Source organism: Elephantulus edwardii, unplaced genomic scaffold (genome assembly GCF_000299155.1).
Source record: "Elephantulus edwardii isolate Elephantulus edwardi_28Jun2011 unplaced genomic scaffold, EleEdw1.0 scaffold00233, whole genome shotgun sequence".
Taxonomy (NCBI): Eukaryota; Metazoa; Chordata; class Mammalia; order Macroscelidea; family Macroscelididae; genus Elephantulus; species Elephantulus edwardii.
Genome location: NW_006399983.1, coordinates 1,919,059 through 1,931,908, shown reverse-complemented (window position 1 = coordinate 1,931,908; position 12,850 = coordinate 1,919,059). Strand labels below are relative to the sequence as shown.

Below are 12,850 nucleotides of genomic sequence, written 5' to 3'. Positions count from 1 at the left end.
CATGTGAAATCAATGACACTGTTCTGTAGTTTCCACACTCGGTTGGGTCACCTTTCTTTGGAATGGGAACAAATATAGATCTCTTCCAGTCAGTTGGCCAAGTGTGCCATTAACAAATTTTTTTGCTTCAATTATTTATAGGTGAATACTCCCGACAACTAGATGAGAAAGATGTTTTAGTTTCTCAGCTTTCAAGGGGCAAACAGGCATCTACTCAGCAGAATGAGGAGCTAAAGCGTCAGCTAGAGGAAGAAATGAAAGTGAGTTTATCAAAGATCTGTTTGCCTAATCAAATCCACCTAGTTTCTACTTGAGGTGTGCAAATTGAGTTACCACTGAATAAAAGAATAAAAGTCACTCAACTGGTACTGTCTTAGGCCAAGAACGCCCTGGCCCACGCCCTGCAGTCCTCCCGCCATGACTGCGACCTGCTGCGGGAACAGTATGAGGAGGAGCAGGAAGCCAAGGCCGAGCTGCAGAGGGCGCTGTCCAAGGCCAACAGTGAGGTTGCCCAGTGGAGGACCAAATACGAGACGGACGCCATCCAGCGCACGGAGGAGCTGGAGGAGGCCAAGTATGTTCTATGAATTTGTTGTTATTGTTATGTGCCTTAAAGTCGCCTGCGACTCATTACGAGTCTATCTAAAATAGTCTTCTATGAACTTAGGAGGAGGAAAAAAAATTAGTGTCTTAGCTGCCCAACTCAGCAATTCCCAGAAGCAGCTGTGATGTTTTTGATGATAGTGGTAACAAAATAATATTAGAAACTTATGTTTACTGAGTGCTTCAAGTGATTTTTCAGTTAAGTGATTTTCAGTAAGCTACCAAAACGCGTATTATTATTATTATTATTATTATTAGAAGCAGGAGTGGCATCCACTTCCTAAATAACTTGCCTCCAGAAACTATGAACTTGGATAATGTTGATTGTTGGATAAGGGCTTCAGACCTTTTGTTCATAGGGTCGCTATGAGTCATGCTCAACTTGAAGGCAATTAATAACAACAACAATTATACTGATAAGGAAATAAAGTCTTTAAGAGGTTAAACAACTATAAACCATAGTTGTTGTTGTTGTTGTTGTTAGGTGCTGTCGAGTCATAGACGACTCATAGCGACCCTATGAACGAAAGGCCTGAGTACTGTTCATAGAGTTTCCAGAGGCAAGCCATTTCGGAAGTGGATGCCACTCCTGCTTCCAGGCTTGTTTTAACCAGGAAGCTCCAGGAAACACTGTCCACCATGGGTAACCATTACCACATTTGGCACATCAGTGTCACAGTATTCAGCTTCACAGCAACCATGAGTTACCTCTGCATAGCAATGCACAGACCAATGCTAGACCACCTAGAAGAATGTTTGACAGAAAAACAATTTGAACCAGGCCTGAGGGTCTCAGATTAAAATCACCCACCTTGCACTTGGTAGCATAACTTTCTGTCCACTAGGCCAACGTAGCTCTCTCTATGTTGTCGTTGTTATAGTTATATGGCTAAAATATCATATAGGTAGGATTAGTACCAGGCATTTGTAATCCAGGGTCCATGTTCTTAAGGACTGCAGTACACAGAGACATACCCCTTTAAAGTTCATATTGGAGGCCGTCAAACTGTACATAATGCCTAGAGTTGGTCTAAATTAAGTAAATACTTAGTCTTTGTAGAGACTAGAGAAGATACTCCTGGGCATAAAGACTTTAAGGGTATATTTTTAAAAACTCCTTAATTCATTTCTGTTAAACCATTTCAGACTTATAACTGACCCTCCAACAGGTTTATAACTCTGTTAATTGCATGGGAGGAGACTGCCCATCTTTCTCCCACAGAGCAGGTAATAGATTTGAACCAACAGAAAGGGTGACTTTGTGTTAGAAGTACAATTCTCTCCAGACTACACCACCAGGGCTACCTTAAGGATATATATGTGCTACAAAATTTGGAATAAAATAGAAATCCAGAAAGGGAAAAAACCCAACTCGTGCTTAAACTACATGAATTGTTCTTTCTGATTTATCCAGATCAAATTCTTGGTAGATAGTATAATTTTTACGATGAGAAGAAACTGGCTAACCTAAGGGGGAAGAAAGGTATGAAGTGAAAAATCTGAGAGTGCAGATGAATATGCTCACTCTACAGTTATTTAGTGAAATACCTGTTGTTTTTGTTGTAGATCATCGAATTGGAGTCAACTAACTCATAGCTTTACCCTCCAGCAGATTTTCAGAGGCAGTACAAAAAGCATAGGAATTGACTGCCTATTTTTCTCCCATGGAGCAGCTGGTAGATTACCACTTAGGGCTCCCTCAAATTCTCTCTGTAGTAAGATGCAATATATAATCTGTTTTTTAAAAAAAGACTAAGGGGGTTTGGGTCACAAGTATACTCAATAATAAATCTTGGAAATCTTGACTTATTTAATGTGATACATTATAACAACAAGAGTGACCTCCAACAATTCAACAAGCCCTTGAACCCAACTGTTGACTACTTTGGATCTTGTTACACAGTTTATCAGTCTAGACTCAGGAATGTAGAAGGAACCCAGGAAAGGTAGAGTATTGCCAGTATTCTTCATCACTCTCTTTCATGGCTTGGCTATTTCCCCAGGAAGAAGCTGACACAGCGTCTGCAGGATGCTGAGGAGCACGTTGAAGCTGTCAATGCTAAATGTGCTTCTCTTGAAAAGACGAAGCAGAGGCTGCAGAACGAAGTGGAGGACCTCATGCTCGACGTGGAAAGATCGAATGCTGCCTGCGCAGCTCTGGACAAAAAGCAAAGGAACTTTGATAAGGTGGTCAGAGATGCCTGGTTAAACCTGGACGTGTCTGACTTGGTGTCTCTTTTACCTTGTGCAAGCTGATGCTTTCTTGCTTTGCAGGTCCTATCAGAATGGAGACAGAAGTATGAGGAAACTCAGGCTGAACTGGAGGCCTCCCAGAAGGAGTCTCGCTCTCTCAGCACTGAGCTCTTCAAGGTGAAGAATGCCTATGAGGAATCCCTGGACCAACTTGAAATGTTGAAGAGGGAAAATAAGAACTTGCAACGTGAGTCCTCTTGAACTTCTCTGCCCCTTTTAGACCTGATAGAACCTTTTGTTTCCCCACATATCTGATCATGTTTCTCTTATCTGATCACCATCAGAGGAGATTTCTGACCTCACAGAGCAGATTGCCGAGGGAGGGAAGCAAATTCATGAGTTGGAGAAAATAAAGAAGCAAGTGGAACAAGAGAAATGTGATATCCAGGCTGCCTTAGAAGAAGCAGAGGTATACATTACTATGTTATGGGACCAAATAAAACTCCAACTGGTGAAAATCCTCAAAGAGAACAAAAATACTGTAAGACTGATACATATTATAGAGCTGGTGAGCATTTAAAGCCTATAGGCTTTAAGAAGGGGATGCTGGCAATAATTATCAAAAGCTTTAAAAATGTATAGACTCTAGCTCATTAACTTTATTTCTCAGAATAAATCCCAAGAAAATAATCTTAACTAGAGGCAAAGCCTTAAGCACCAAGATTCCAATGCAAAAATAAAAATCAGCAAATTATATACTAAAATTTTATACAGTCATTAAACATTATTAATATGGTAAAATATTTGTGCTAAAAAGCAATTTTGAAGTGAGATAGAAGCTCAAATACAATGTTGTTGTTGTTGTTATGTGCCGTCGAGTCGCCTGCGACTCATAGGGACCCTATGTACAACAGCCCTAAACTCCGCTCTGTCCTGTGCCAATCGCACTGTCTCTGACACTCCCATCCCAATTATCCCAGTCACTGAATCAATCCACCTCACAGAGAGCCTTCCTCTCCTGCGCCATCCCTCCACCCTCCCAAGCATGATGTCCCTCTCTAAGGACTGATCTTTCCTCACAACATGTCCAAAGTAAGTCAGACGGAGCCTCAGAATCCTGAAACAAAAAGGGACTGCATTAAAATGTGGAAACACAATAGCTAGGCATTTTTTGTTGTTGCTGTTATTATATATTACCCCTGCATTTTACAACGAACATGTATTGTCAGAAAAAAAGAGGTTTTCTTTTAAAAACACAAACAAAAAAAACCCAGGTACTTTTCTATAATAAAAATAGATCCCACATGGACGAGTCAGTTTCTAAAACAGAGAATTCATGTTTACTATGCACTGTTGTTGTGTGCCATTGACTCAAGTATGACTCACAGCAATCCTATGAACAGCAGATCTGAACCCTTCGCTATCCTGTGCCATCCTTCCAATCTCTGACACATGAAGCCACCAGAACTCCCTATTCAAGTCAGTATTCACACAAGCAAAAACAGTATTATTAAATTTATGTGTAGTAGAGACTCTGTACTGAGATATTTCAGGAAGCACACAGAATCATTATTATACATAGATTTAATAATACAAGTTTTGGTTGTATGACTGCTAACGTGAAATAGGGGGCCCTGGTGGCCTAACGGTAAGAAGATGTGTTTCCAAGACAAAGGTGTATGCTTGGAATCCACCAGGTGCTCCATGGAATAGAGACTGGCTAACTCCTCACAGGCCATTTATAAACTCTGAAAAACTGCTGGAGGGTCAGCTCTGCATCAGTTCTGACCCTATGACACATAACAATAACAAACTACTAAAGGAGCTCTGGTGGCCTAGTGGCAGAAAGCTGTACTGCAATCCCAGAGGTGCATGGTTTGAATCCACCAGATGCTCTGCTGGAGAAGAAGGGCAATCTCCTTCTGTACCAGTCAAATCTGATTTGATGGTACACACACAAAAATAATAAAATAAAATTAAAATAAATCCCAGAATTTCCCAGAGGTGAGCAGTTCAAATCCACCAGATGCTCTGCTCGAGAAGGAGGGACAATCTCCTCCTGCACCAATTTGACGGTACACATAAAAAAAATTTAAAAAAATGTTTTTAAAAAGCAATAACAAACTACTATGAACAGTGTTTATGTAGCACTTTTATCTTTCAAAGGCTATAAATCACATGGGAGGAGACTGCCATCTTTCTCTCATGGAGCAGCTGGTGAATTTGAACCACCTTCCATTAAGTCAGCAGTGCAATTCTTTATCCACTCAGCAACCAGAGTTCCTAAAAGTTTTGTTTTTGTTTGGGGTTTTCTTTTAGTGAGTTTATCTTTTACAGATTATCTAACCCATATCACCTTATATCATCTGTCACAGCCCTATATCATTTGTAACTGAATAAACAAAATGATACCTAGCATATTATTAGAACTATTACATCTACTTTTAAAATGAAGTAAACTGATATTAATAAGAATTTGGCTCACACAAGTATGCATTCCATACATCCTAGCTTTTTTAATTAGTTGCTCACTGTTTTTCTTAGGCTTCTCTTGAACATGAAGAAGGAAAGATCCTGCGTATCCAGCTTGAGTTGAACCAAGTCAAGTCTGAAATTGATAGGAAAATTGCAGAAAAAGATGAGGAAATTGACCAGCTGAAGAGGAACCACATTCGAATTGTGGAAACCATGCAGAGCACACTGGATGCTGAGATCAGAAGCAGAAATGATGCTCTGAGAGTCAAGAAGAAGATGGAAGGAGATTTGAATGAAATGGAAATCCAGCTGAATCATGCCAACCGCTTGGCTGCTGAGAGCCTGAGAAACTATAGGAACACCCAAGGTGTCCTCAAGGTAAAGTCACACGAGCAGCTCAAGAACCCAGGAGAGCTGTCAGTCCCCAAAACACCACCTGTCTGTTTAACCATCAGGAGTTTTTATTCATTTAACAAATCGCAGAGCTGACAGATGTTGTTGATTGCTGTCAAGCTGAGCATGACTCATAGCGACCTTATGAACAAAAGACCTTAAGCCTTTCTATAACTATCGTCATTTCTCAAAGTTTATAGTTTCCAGAGGCATGTTGATGCCACTTAACAAATCATAGAGCCTGATAACAATAGAGGGAGCTAAATAAAATATACAAAGAACATGGAATCTCCAAAGTAATTTTGTGTAGAAAAAACTCAGCAGCTCACATATTAAGGTCTGATTTGAGAGAAAGTACAGACTTTTGGCATCAGATAGGCCCGAAAGTGGGCTCAAGTCTTGTACTTGTTAGCTACCTGGCTTCAGACAAGTGATTTAACCTTTCAGAACATTGGTTTTTTCTACAAAATAACTATCCATTTTATAGGGTTACTGTATCAAATGAGACCAATATTTGACACCTGGAAGACAATATGGAAAATAACCTATAAATGATAGATATTAGTGATTCTCTCTCTCTCTCACACACACACACACACACACACACACACACACACACACACACACACACCCCTAAACAGAAACCAAACTGGTTACTGGAAGAACAAGAAAGGAATTCCATATTTCCTAATAATTCTCTCCTTCTCTAAGGCGATTCTTATTGACTCCCTAAGCTTCTGAGAGCATCATTCTCACTGGAATGGGAGGCATCTCAGTCCTGTTTTGGGGACCAGTCTACCCTCCCTGCTCATCTTCTAGTAGGAATATTTTCTCCCCCATTTAACAGGACACGCAGCTCCACCTGGACGACGCTCTGCGGGGCCAGGAGGACCTGAAGGAGCAGCTGGCGATCGTGGAGCGCAGAGGCAACCTGCTGCAGGCAGAGGTGGAGGAGCTGCGGGCCTCCCTGGAGCAGACAGAGCGGAGCAGGAAGATGGCTGAGCAGGAGCTGCTGGACGCCAGCGAGCGGGTGCAGCTGCTGCATACCCAGGTAGGATTCCCACAACCAGGAAGTGCTAGTGTGCTGGTAAAGGATGAAACTAGAATTACGATACAGAAGTGCCCTGTTTCTGTAAATGTGTGTAAATAAAAGATCAGAGATGTGTTTTGAAATTTTAATTCCAGCTATTTTTAGATAGGATCATAGGTGGTGTGTGTGTGTGTGTGTGTGGGTGCCTAATTGCCTTTTTCATACACTTCTACCAAGAAAAAGAAAGAAGTTATTTATTTAAAAATATTTTTGGTTTTACTCTTTAATTTGAAAACTATGATGTAGAATATGCCTGTGTAAAATACCTGTTGAGTCAAACATCTGAAAGCGCTCCATGCAGTGTGTCTCAGCAGGCACAGGCACAGGCTAGCTGTGGCTGTTCCCACCCCCCCCACCCCGTGCCCTGCAGCGCATTCCAGCATGCTGGCCCTGCACAAGCATCCTAGTCGCATCCCCTTGTCATTCTGAGAACCCACAACAACTACCCAAAATGCTTCCAAATTCCCTCACTAAGGCAATATTGCTTCGCTTTGAGAACCACTGCATTGAAATTTTTAAAATACGATGAAAAGATTGAGATTGTTGACAGCTTCAATTTGCTTGGCTCTATAATCAACCCTCTTGGTACCAGGTGCCAAGAAATTAAAAGACAAATTGCATTGGGAAAGTCTGCTGTCAGAGACCTTTCCAAGGTACTGAGGAGCACCGATGTCATTCTGGAGACTAAGGTGTGCCTGATATAGGCCATGGTCTCTGCAATTACTTGCTATGCATCAGAGAGCTGGACAATGACTAAGGATGACAGAAGGAGAGTAGATGCCTTTGAGCCTTGGTGCTGGAACATGGACTGCTAGAAGAACAAACAAGGTCGTCCTGGAGAGGGTGAAGTCACACTGTTCTTGGAGGCAAGGATTCTGAAGCTCCGTCTGACATACTTTGGACATACTGCAAGAGAGATCAGCCCTTGGAAAGGGACACCATGCTTGGGAGGGTATAGGGACAGCGCAGGAGAGAAGACCCTCAATGAAATGAACTGATTTAGTCACTGGGGTAATGGGGATGGACATGTCAGAGATAATAAGACGGGCAAGGGATAGCGCAGGGTTTAGGGCTGTTGTACATAGGATCACTATGAGTCGCAAGCAACTTGAAGGCACATAACAATAACAACATGGTAAACTGATATTCTCAGGAGGAGAAAGCCATTGTTGTTGTTCGGTGCCATCAAGTCAAATACTACTCTTAGCAATCCTATGTACAACAGATCTGAAACGTGCCCTATCCTGTGTTGTCTTCATCATCTCTAGCACACTTAAGCCTATCACTGTAGTCACTGTGTCAATCCATTTCACTGAGGATCTTCCTCTCTTTCATTTAACCCCCACCTTTCATCTATTTCTTCTCATTCTGAATGACTTCCCATCTGGGCTCCACCTCTGCTTGTATCCCTCTATTGCTTACAGGGTTTCCAGAGGCCTGTTATATCAGAAATGGATAGCTAATTCTTTCTAATTGAGCAACTCCTCATAACAGATTCTTTCTAGTTGAGCAACTCCTAATGCCAGTTACTTAGAAAAAAATAACCTTTTCTAGTGTATTTACTATATTTTATGAATAGGAGACTAGTGATATATGATTGAAATATAATTAAAATAGTAATATTTTTCTATTCTTTTACTTTTTACATTTTTCAAACATAAAAAATGTTCTCATTTTTTTTCCATTGTTGCACTTCTTTTTCCTCCCCTCTCTCCCCAGAAGAACAATTTTTTTAAAAAAGCTAGAAATAAATTTGCACAAATCTGAGCATTCTTAAACCTCAGAAGTCCTTATGTGTAAATGAGATGGAGATTAGGGCAAGGAGAAATTTAAAAAAGAATGCCATCGAATCTATCCCAGCTCATAGTGACCCCCTAGGACAGGGCACAGATGCTCTATAGGACTTCCCCGGCTGGCAGATCTTTAGGGAAGCAGGCTGCCACCTCATTCTCTCATAGCGTGTCTGGTGGGTTCAGACTGCTGACTTCTGTTAGGAGCTGAGCACTTGTACCGTGGCACCAGAGCTCTTTCTGTAGATGATCAGTTTTGGCTCTGAACTAATATTTAAAGTTTACTGAAATCTTGGCATCAAGTCACTTGCAAAATCACCCAGCTATTCCACTACTTGGACTATACCCTGAGAATATGAGAACTGAGGCACAAACTGAGATTTATACACCAATGTTCATAGCAGCATTATTCACATGGAAACAGTCCAAATGTCCAACCACAAAAGAATGGATTGGGAAATGATGGTACATTCACACAATAGAATTCTATATAGCACGCAGGAGCAATAACTTTGTAAATTATTACCTAACTTGGGAGGGACTGGAGAGCATTATGCTGAGTGAACTAACTCAGTCCCACAAGGATAAATATCATCTAAGACTGTTATTTTAGAATGAGTATAAGGATCCAGGAGGGGTGGGAGAGGCTGCAAGCAGAGGGATGTGGGTGTGCACAGCGAAGAGGGGATTAATCATTGGGTTGTACAATTTGATGGATGGGGTGCGAGAGAAACTGAAAGAATCTGTTAGAATTTGTATTAGAATTTTGTAAATAAACTAGTAGAAAAAAATAAAAGCCAACACATGAGCAGTCTCCGTAACCTAGTCTGTTTGTGGCATGTTGTGCTGCTAACAAAATCCAGCACATGCGATGTGTGAAATCCCAAGAGGGTACAAACTGTACATCTTATAAATTTCCACCCTCTGTTTCAACAGAACACCAGCCTGATCAACACCAAGAAGAAACTGGAAAATGATGTCTCACAACTCCAGAGTGAAGTAGAAGAAGCAATTCAAGAATCACGCAATGCAGAAGAGAAGGCTAAGAAGGCCATCACTGATGTAAGCAAGAAGAGAGTCTGTCCTAGTGACATGGGCTTCGACCTATCATCCCCAGGTGTCACTGCTTTCTTGCTTTCTTTTCTAATTAGGCCGCCATGATGGCCGAGGAGCTGAAGAAGGAGCAGGACACCAGCGCGCACCTGGAGCGGATGAAGAAGAACATGGAGCAGACGGTGAAGGACTTGCAGCACCGTCTGGACGAGGCTGAGCAGCTGGCCCTGAAGGGCGGCAAGAAGCAGATCCAGAAACTGGAGGCCAGAGTAGGTATCTCTTTGAATCTGGGAAGGGGGGGAAATGTGTCCCCTATGCCCTTCTATCCTACTACACAATAACTCATCCTCGACCTACAAGCCACAATGTAGCCCCTCAATGCTTTCAGTCAGTTCTGGGCTACCACGGTTGGTTTGTTTTTTAAATGTTTTGGGTTGCAGGTACGGGAGCTTGAAGGCGAAGTTGAAAATGAACAGAAACGTAATGCGGAGGCTGTTAAGGGTATTAGGAAGCACGAGAGAAGAGTGAAAGAGCTCACCTACCAGGTAAGGGGGACTAGCTTTCTATAGCACCCACACTTCCTGTATGTCGTAAGAAAAACTTACAACCTGGTGACCATTTCTCTGGTACTCACAAATAGCTATGTACTAATTCAGCATGTGTATGGAGCAATCAGCACAGCTGCTCATCTCAGACCTGCAAGGACCTAAGAAGATCAGAAATGCCTTAGGAAATAGTGTGAGAAAGAAAATGGCATGAGTTTTCAAGTCAAATAAGCTAACTATTAGTCTTAGTTTGGCCTGACTTGCTTTACAAATTTGGGTAGATTACTTAACACTCTAAATCTTAGTTTCACCATCTGAAACATAGGGATACTTTGCAGGGTCAGGAGGTAAGGATTAGGGAAGAATTGTGTTGTTTCCTAATATAGTGCATGGCATCTAGTAGACATTTCATAAGAGCAGTTGTGAGGTGCCATTGGGTCAACCAATACTCGATGGAATCCCCAGAGGGGACCAGCTGTACTACAGGCCACGTGCCTTCATGGCACTGCAATGTATTTTGTCACCTACAGGCTTGTTTCTTTGGGCTAAAAGCAGATTTTTTTTTAAACTTTCAGACTGAGGAAGATCGCAAGAATGTCCTCAGGCTGCAGGACTTGGTAGATAAACTGCAGGCGAAAGTGAAATCATACAAGAGGCAGGCAGAGGAAGCTGTAAGTATCTTTACAACTGGGAGGAAAGTATAAATTTCTTTAGGGGTTCAGAAGTATCTTAAAATAATGTATTGCTGAGAAAGAAAGATAATATACTAATATTTTACATTCATATTTTAAGTAGCTGAGGGGGCAGGGGGAGGGGAACTTTTAGAAATAGAAACTTATCGCCAAGTCCTAAATTACAGAGTTAAGACCTCAAAAGTAGATATTAGCTATTGTTAACTTATAAAGACGGGGGGGGGTAAAAACAATTCCAAACAGCCCCCTTAAATTAATAGCAACAAAAAAAATATATAGTAAAACGTCTAATTATCAGTCAATATTCTTGCCCTCCTAAAATGCACAAAATCAAGTGTTCATAAAATCCAAACTTATGTATTAAAGCACTGATCATGCACTCTCCACAGTGTTACCCACTGGGCTTCTCTGTGCATTTGCTGTAGCTACTGAGAAGCCATACTGGAAGGGCCTCCAGCTGCGCTTTTTCTGTCTCCCCAGTCTTTCACACACATTACGGTAGGCAGAAAGTAGACAGGAGGGAAAGGCATTAATGGTTATAAATCAAATAAACAGATGCAGACTTTCTTCCTAGCATCCACCCTTTCCCTTCCTCTGTATAAACATAGGAAAAAATATATATCCTGAAAAAATGCTATAGTGGGATTGCTCAGTTATAACTTGATTTTACATTTCTCTCTTAAGCTTCAAGAGCTCATGATCTCTTCCCCCTCCTTAACCAGCCTACACATCACTCACAGAACACACAAGCAGATTACTTCGATGTAATAAGGCTGTCTGTCCCCACCACTTCAAAACTGTCAAGTTACAAATTCTGTCTGTACTTGACATCAGCAATGGCAAACAGACCATAAGAAGGAAGCATCTAGTATCAAGAAATAATCCTGTCTTGTAACAAGTGCAATGAGGAGCTCAAAGTCTTATCCTCACAATATATCTTTGTTCTCAGGAGGAACAATCCAATGCTAACCTCGCTAAATTCCGCAAACTCCAGCACGAGCTGGAAGAGGCTGAGGAGCGGGCTGACATCGCTGAGTCCCAGGTCAACAAGCTGAGGGTGAAGAGCCGGGAGGTCCACACCAAAGTCAGTGCAGAATAAACACGCCTGTTGGATGCCGCCAAGTGGCGAAAGACAGGCACAAAATGTGCTGTTTTGGGTCACTTGCTTTGTGATACTTACTTTTCTTTTACTGTTGAATAAACAAATGCCACAGTAAATTTATAAAACATACTGGTCTTTCTTTTCTTAATCTGCAAAATTACTTACTCACAAATACAGCTCTCACCTAGTCATTCGTGGCTTTTCAGAGGAGTCGGTATTTTGAAAACATTCCCGAGTCTGTCCATCCAGACCGGACCCCTTAATTCACCTGCTCTACAAATAGCTATTAAGCATATACTATGTTCCAGACACTGATTTCTAAGTCCTCTAAGAAAAAAAAGTGAACAAAACATAGTCTCCATCCTCTGGGAGATTATAACCTATGGAGGAAAATAATCAACAGATAAGTAATTATGTTAGGTTTCACATGATACATCCTAAAGAAAAATTAAAATACAGGCAGTAACTGTAGTTTAGAAAGTTGCCAGGGAATACCTTTCTAATAATACATATGAGCAAGAGAAACCCAGAAGCAAAGGAGTGAACCAATTGAATGTATGAGGGCAGGGTATCTCCAATGGGAGAGCCCTTGTTAGGTGCTATCAGATAGACTAGGACTCAGAGCAACTCAAGGAACAACAGATGGATGGAACCTTGTCCTGTTCTGCACCATCCCCACCATTTATGTCATACTTGAACCCACTTTCACAGTCATGGAGTCAGTTCATTCTGTCAAGGGTCTTTCTCTCTTCCTCATACCCTCCACCTTTCACAGCATGGTGCTTTTTTCCAAAGACTGACCCCCTCCTGATAACATCTATGTGAGATAAAGTTTCACCACATACTATACCAAACCAAACCTTTCTTGTAAAGGCACAGGGACAGAGAAGCCAGTAAGGCTGGAGAAGAGTGAG

General features: G+C 41.5%; 1 protein-coding gene across 1 annotated transcript in view; it reads left to right on the top strand.

The window, feature by feature from the left end:
• Positions 1–11,933, top strand: part of MYH8 (myosin, heavy chain 8, skeletal muscle, perinatal) — a 108,185-nt gene extending 96,252 nt beyond the window's left edge. Inside the window, exons 50-61 of the mRNA XM_006898578.1 lie at positions 142–260; positions 378–574; positions 2,607–2,790; positions 2,878–3,043; positions 3,141–3,265; positions 5,341–5,649; positions 6,512–6,715; positions 9,481–9,606; positions 9,696–9,866; positions 10,038–10,142; positions 10,718–10,813; positions 11,784–11,933. Coding sequence (XP_006898640.1) covers positions 142–260; positions 378–574; positions 2,607–2,790; positions 2,878–3,043; positions 3,141–3,265; positions 5,341–5,649; positions 6,512–6,715; positions 9,481–9,606; positions 9,696–9,866; positions 10,038–10,142; positions 10,718–10,813; positions 11,784–11,933 — 1,952 coding nt within the window. The remainder of the gene's footprint in view (positions 1–141; positions 261–377; positions 575–2,606; positions 2,791–2,877; positions 3,044–3,140; positions 3,266–5,340; positions 5,650–6,511; positions 6,716–9,480; positions 9,607–9,695; positions 9,867–10,037; positions 10,143–10,717; positions 10,814–11,783) is intronic.
• The last annotated feature ends 917 nt before the right edge of the window (positions 11,934–12,850 follow it).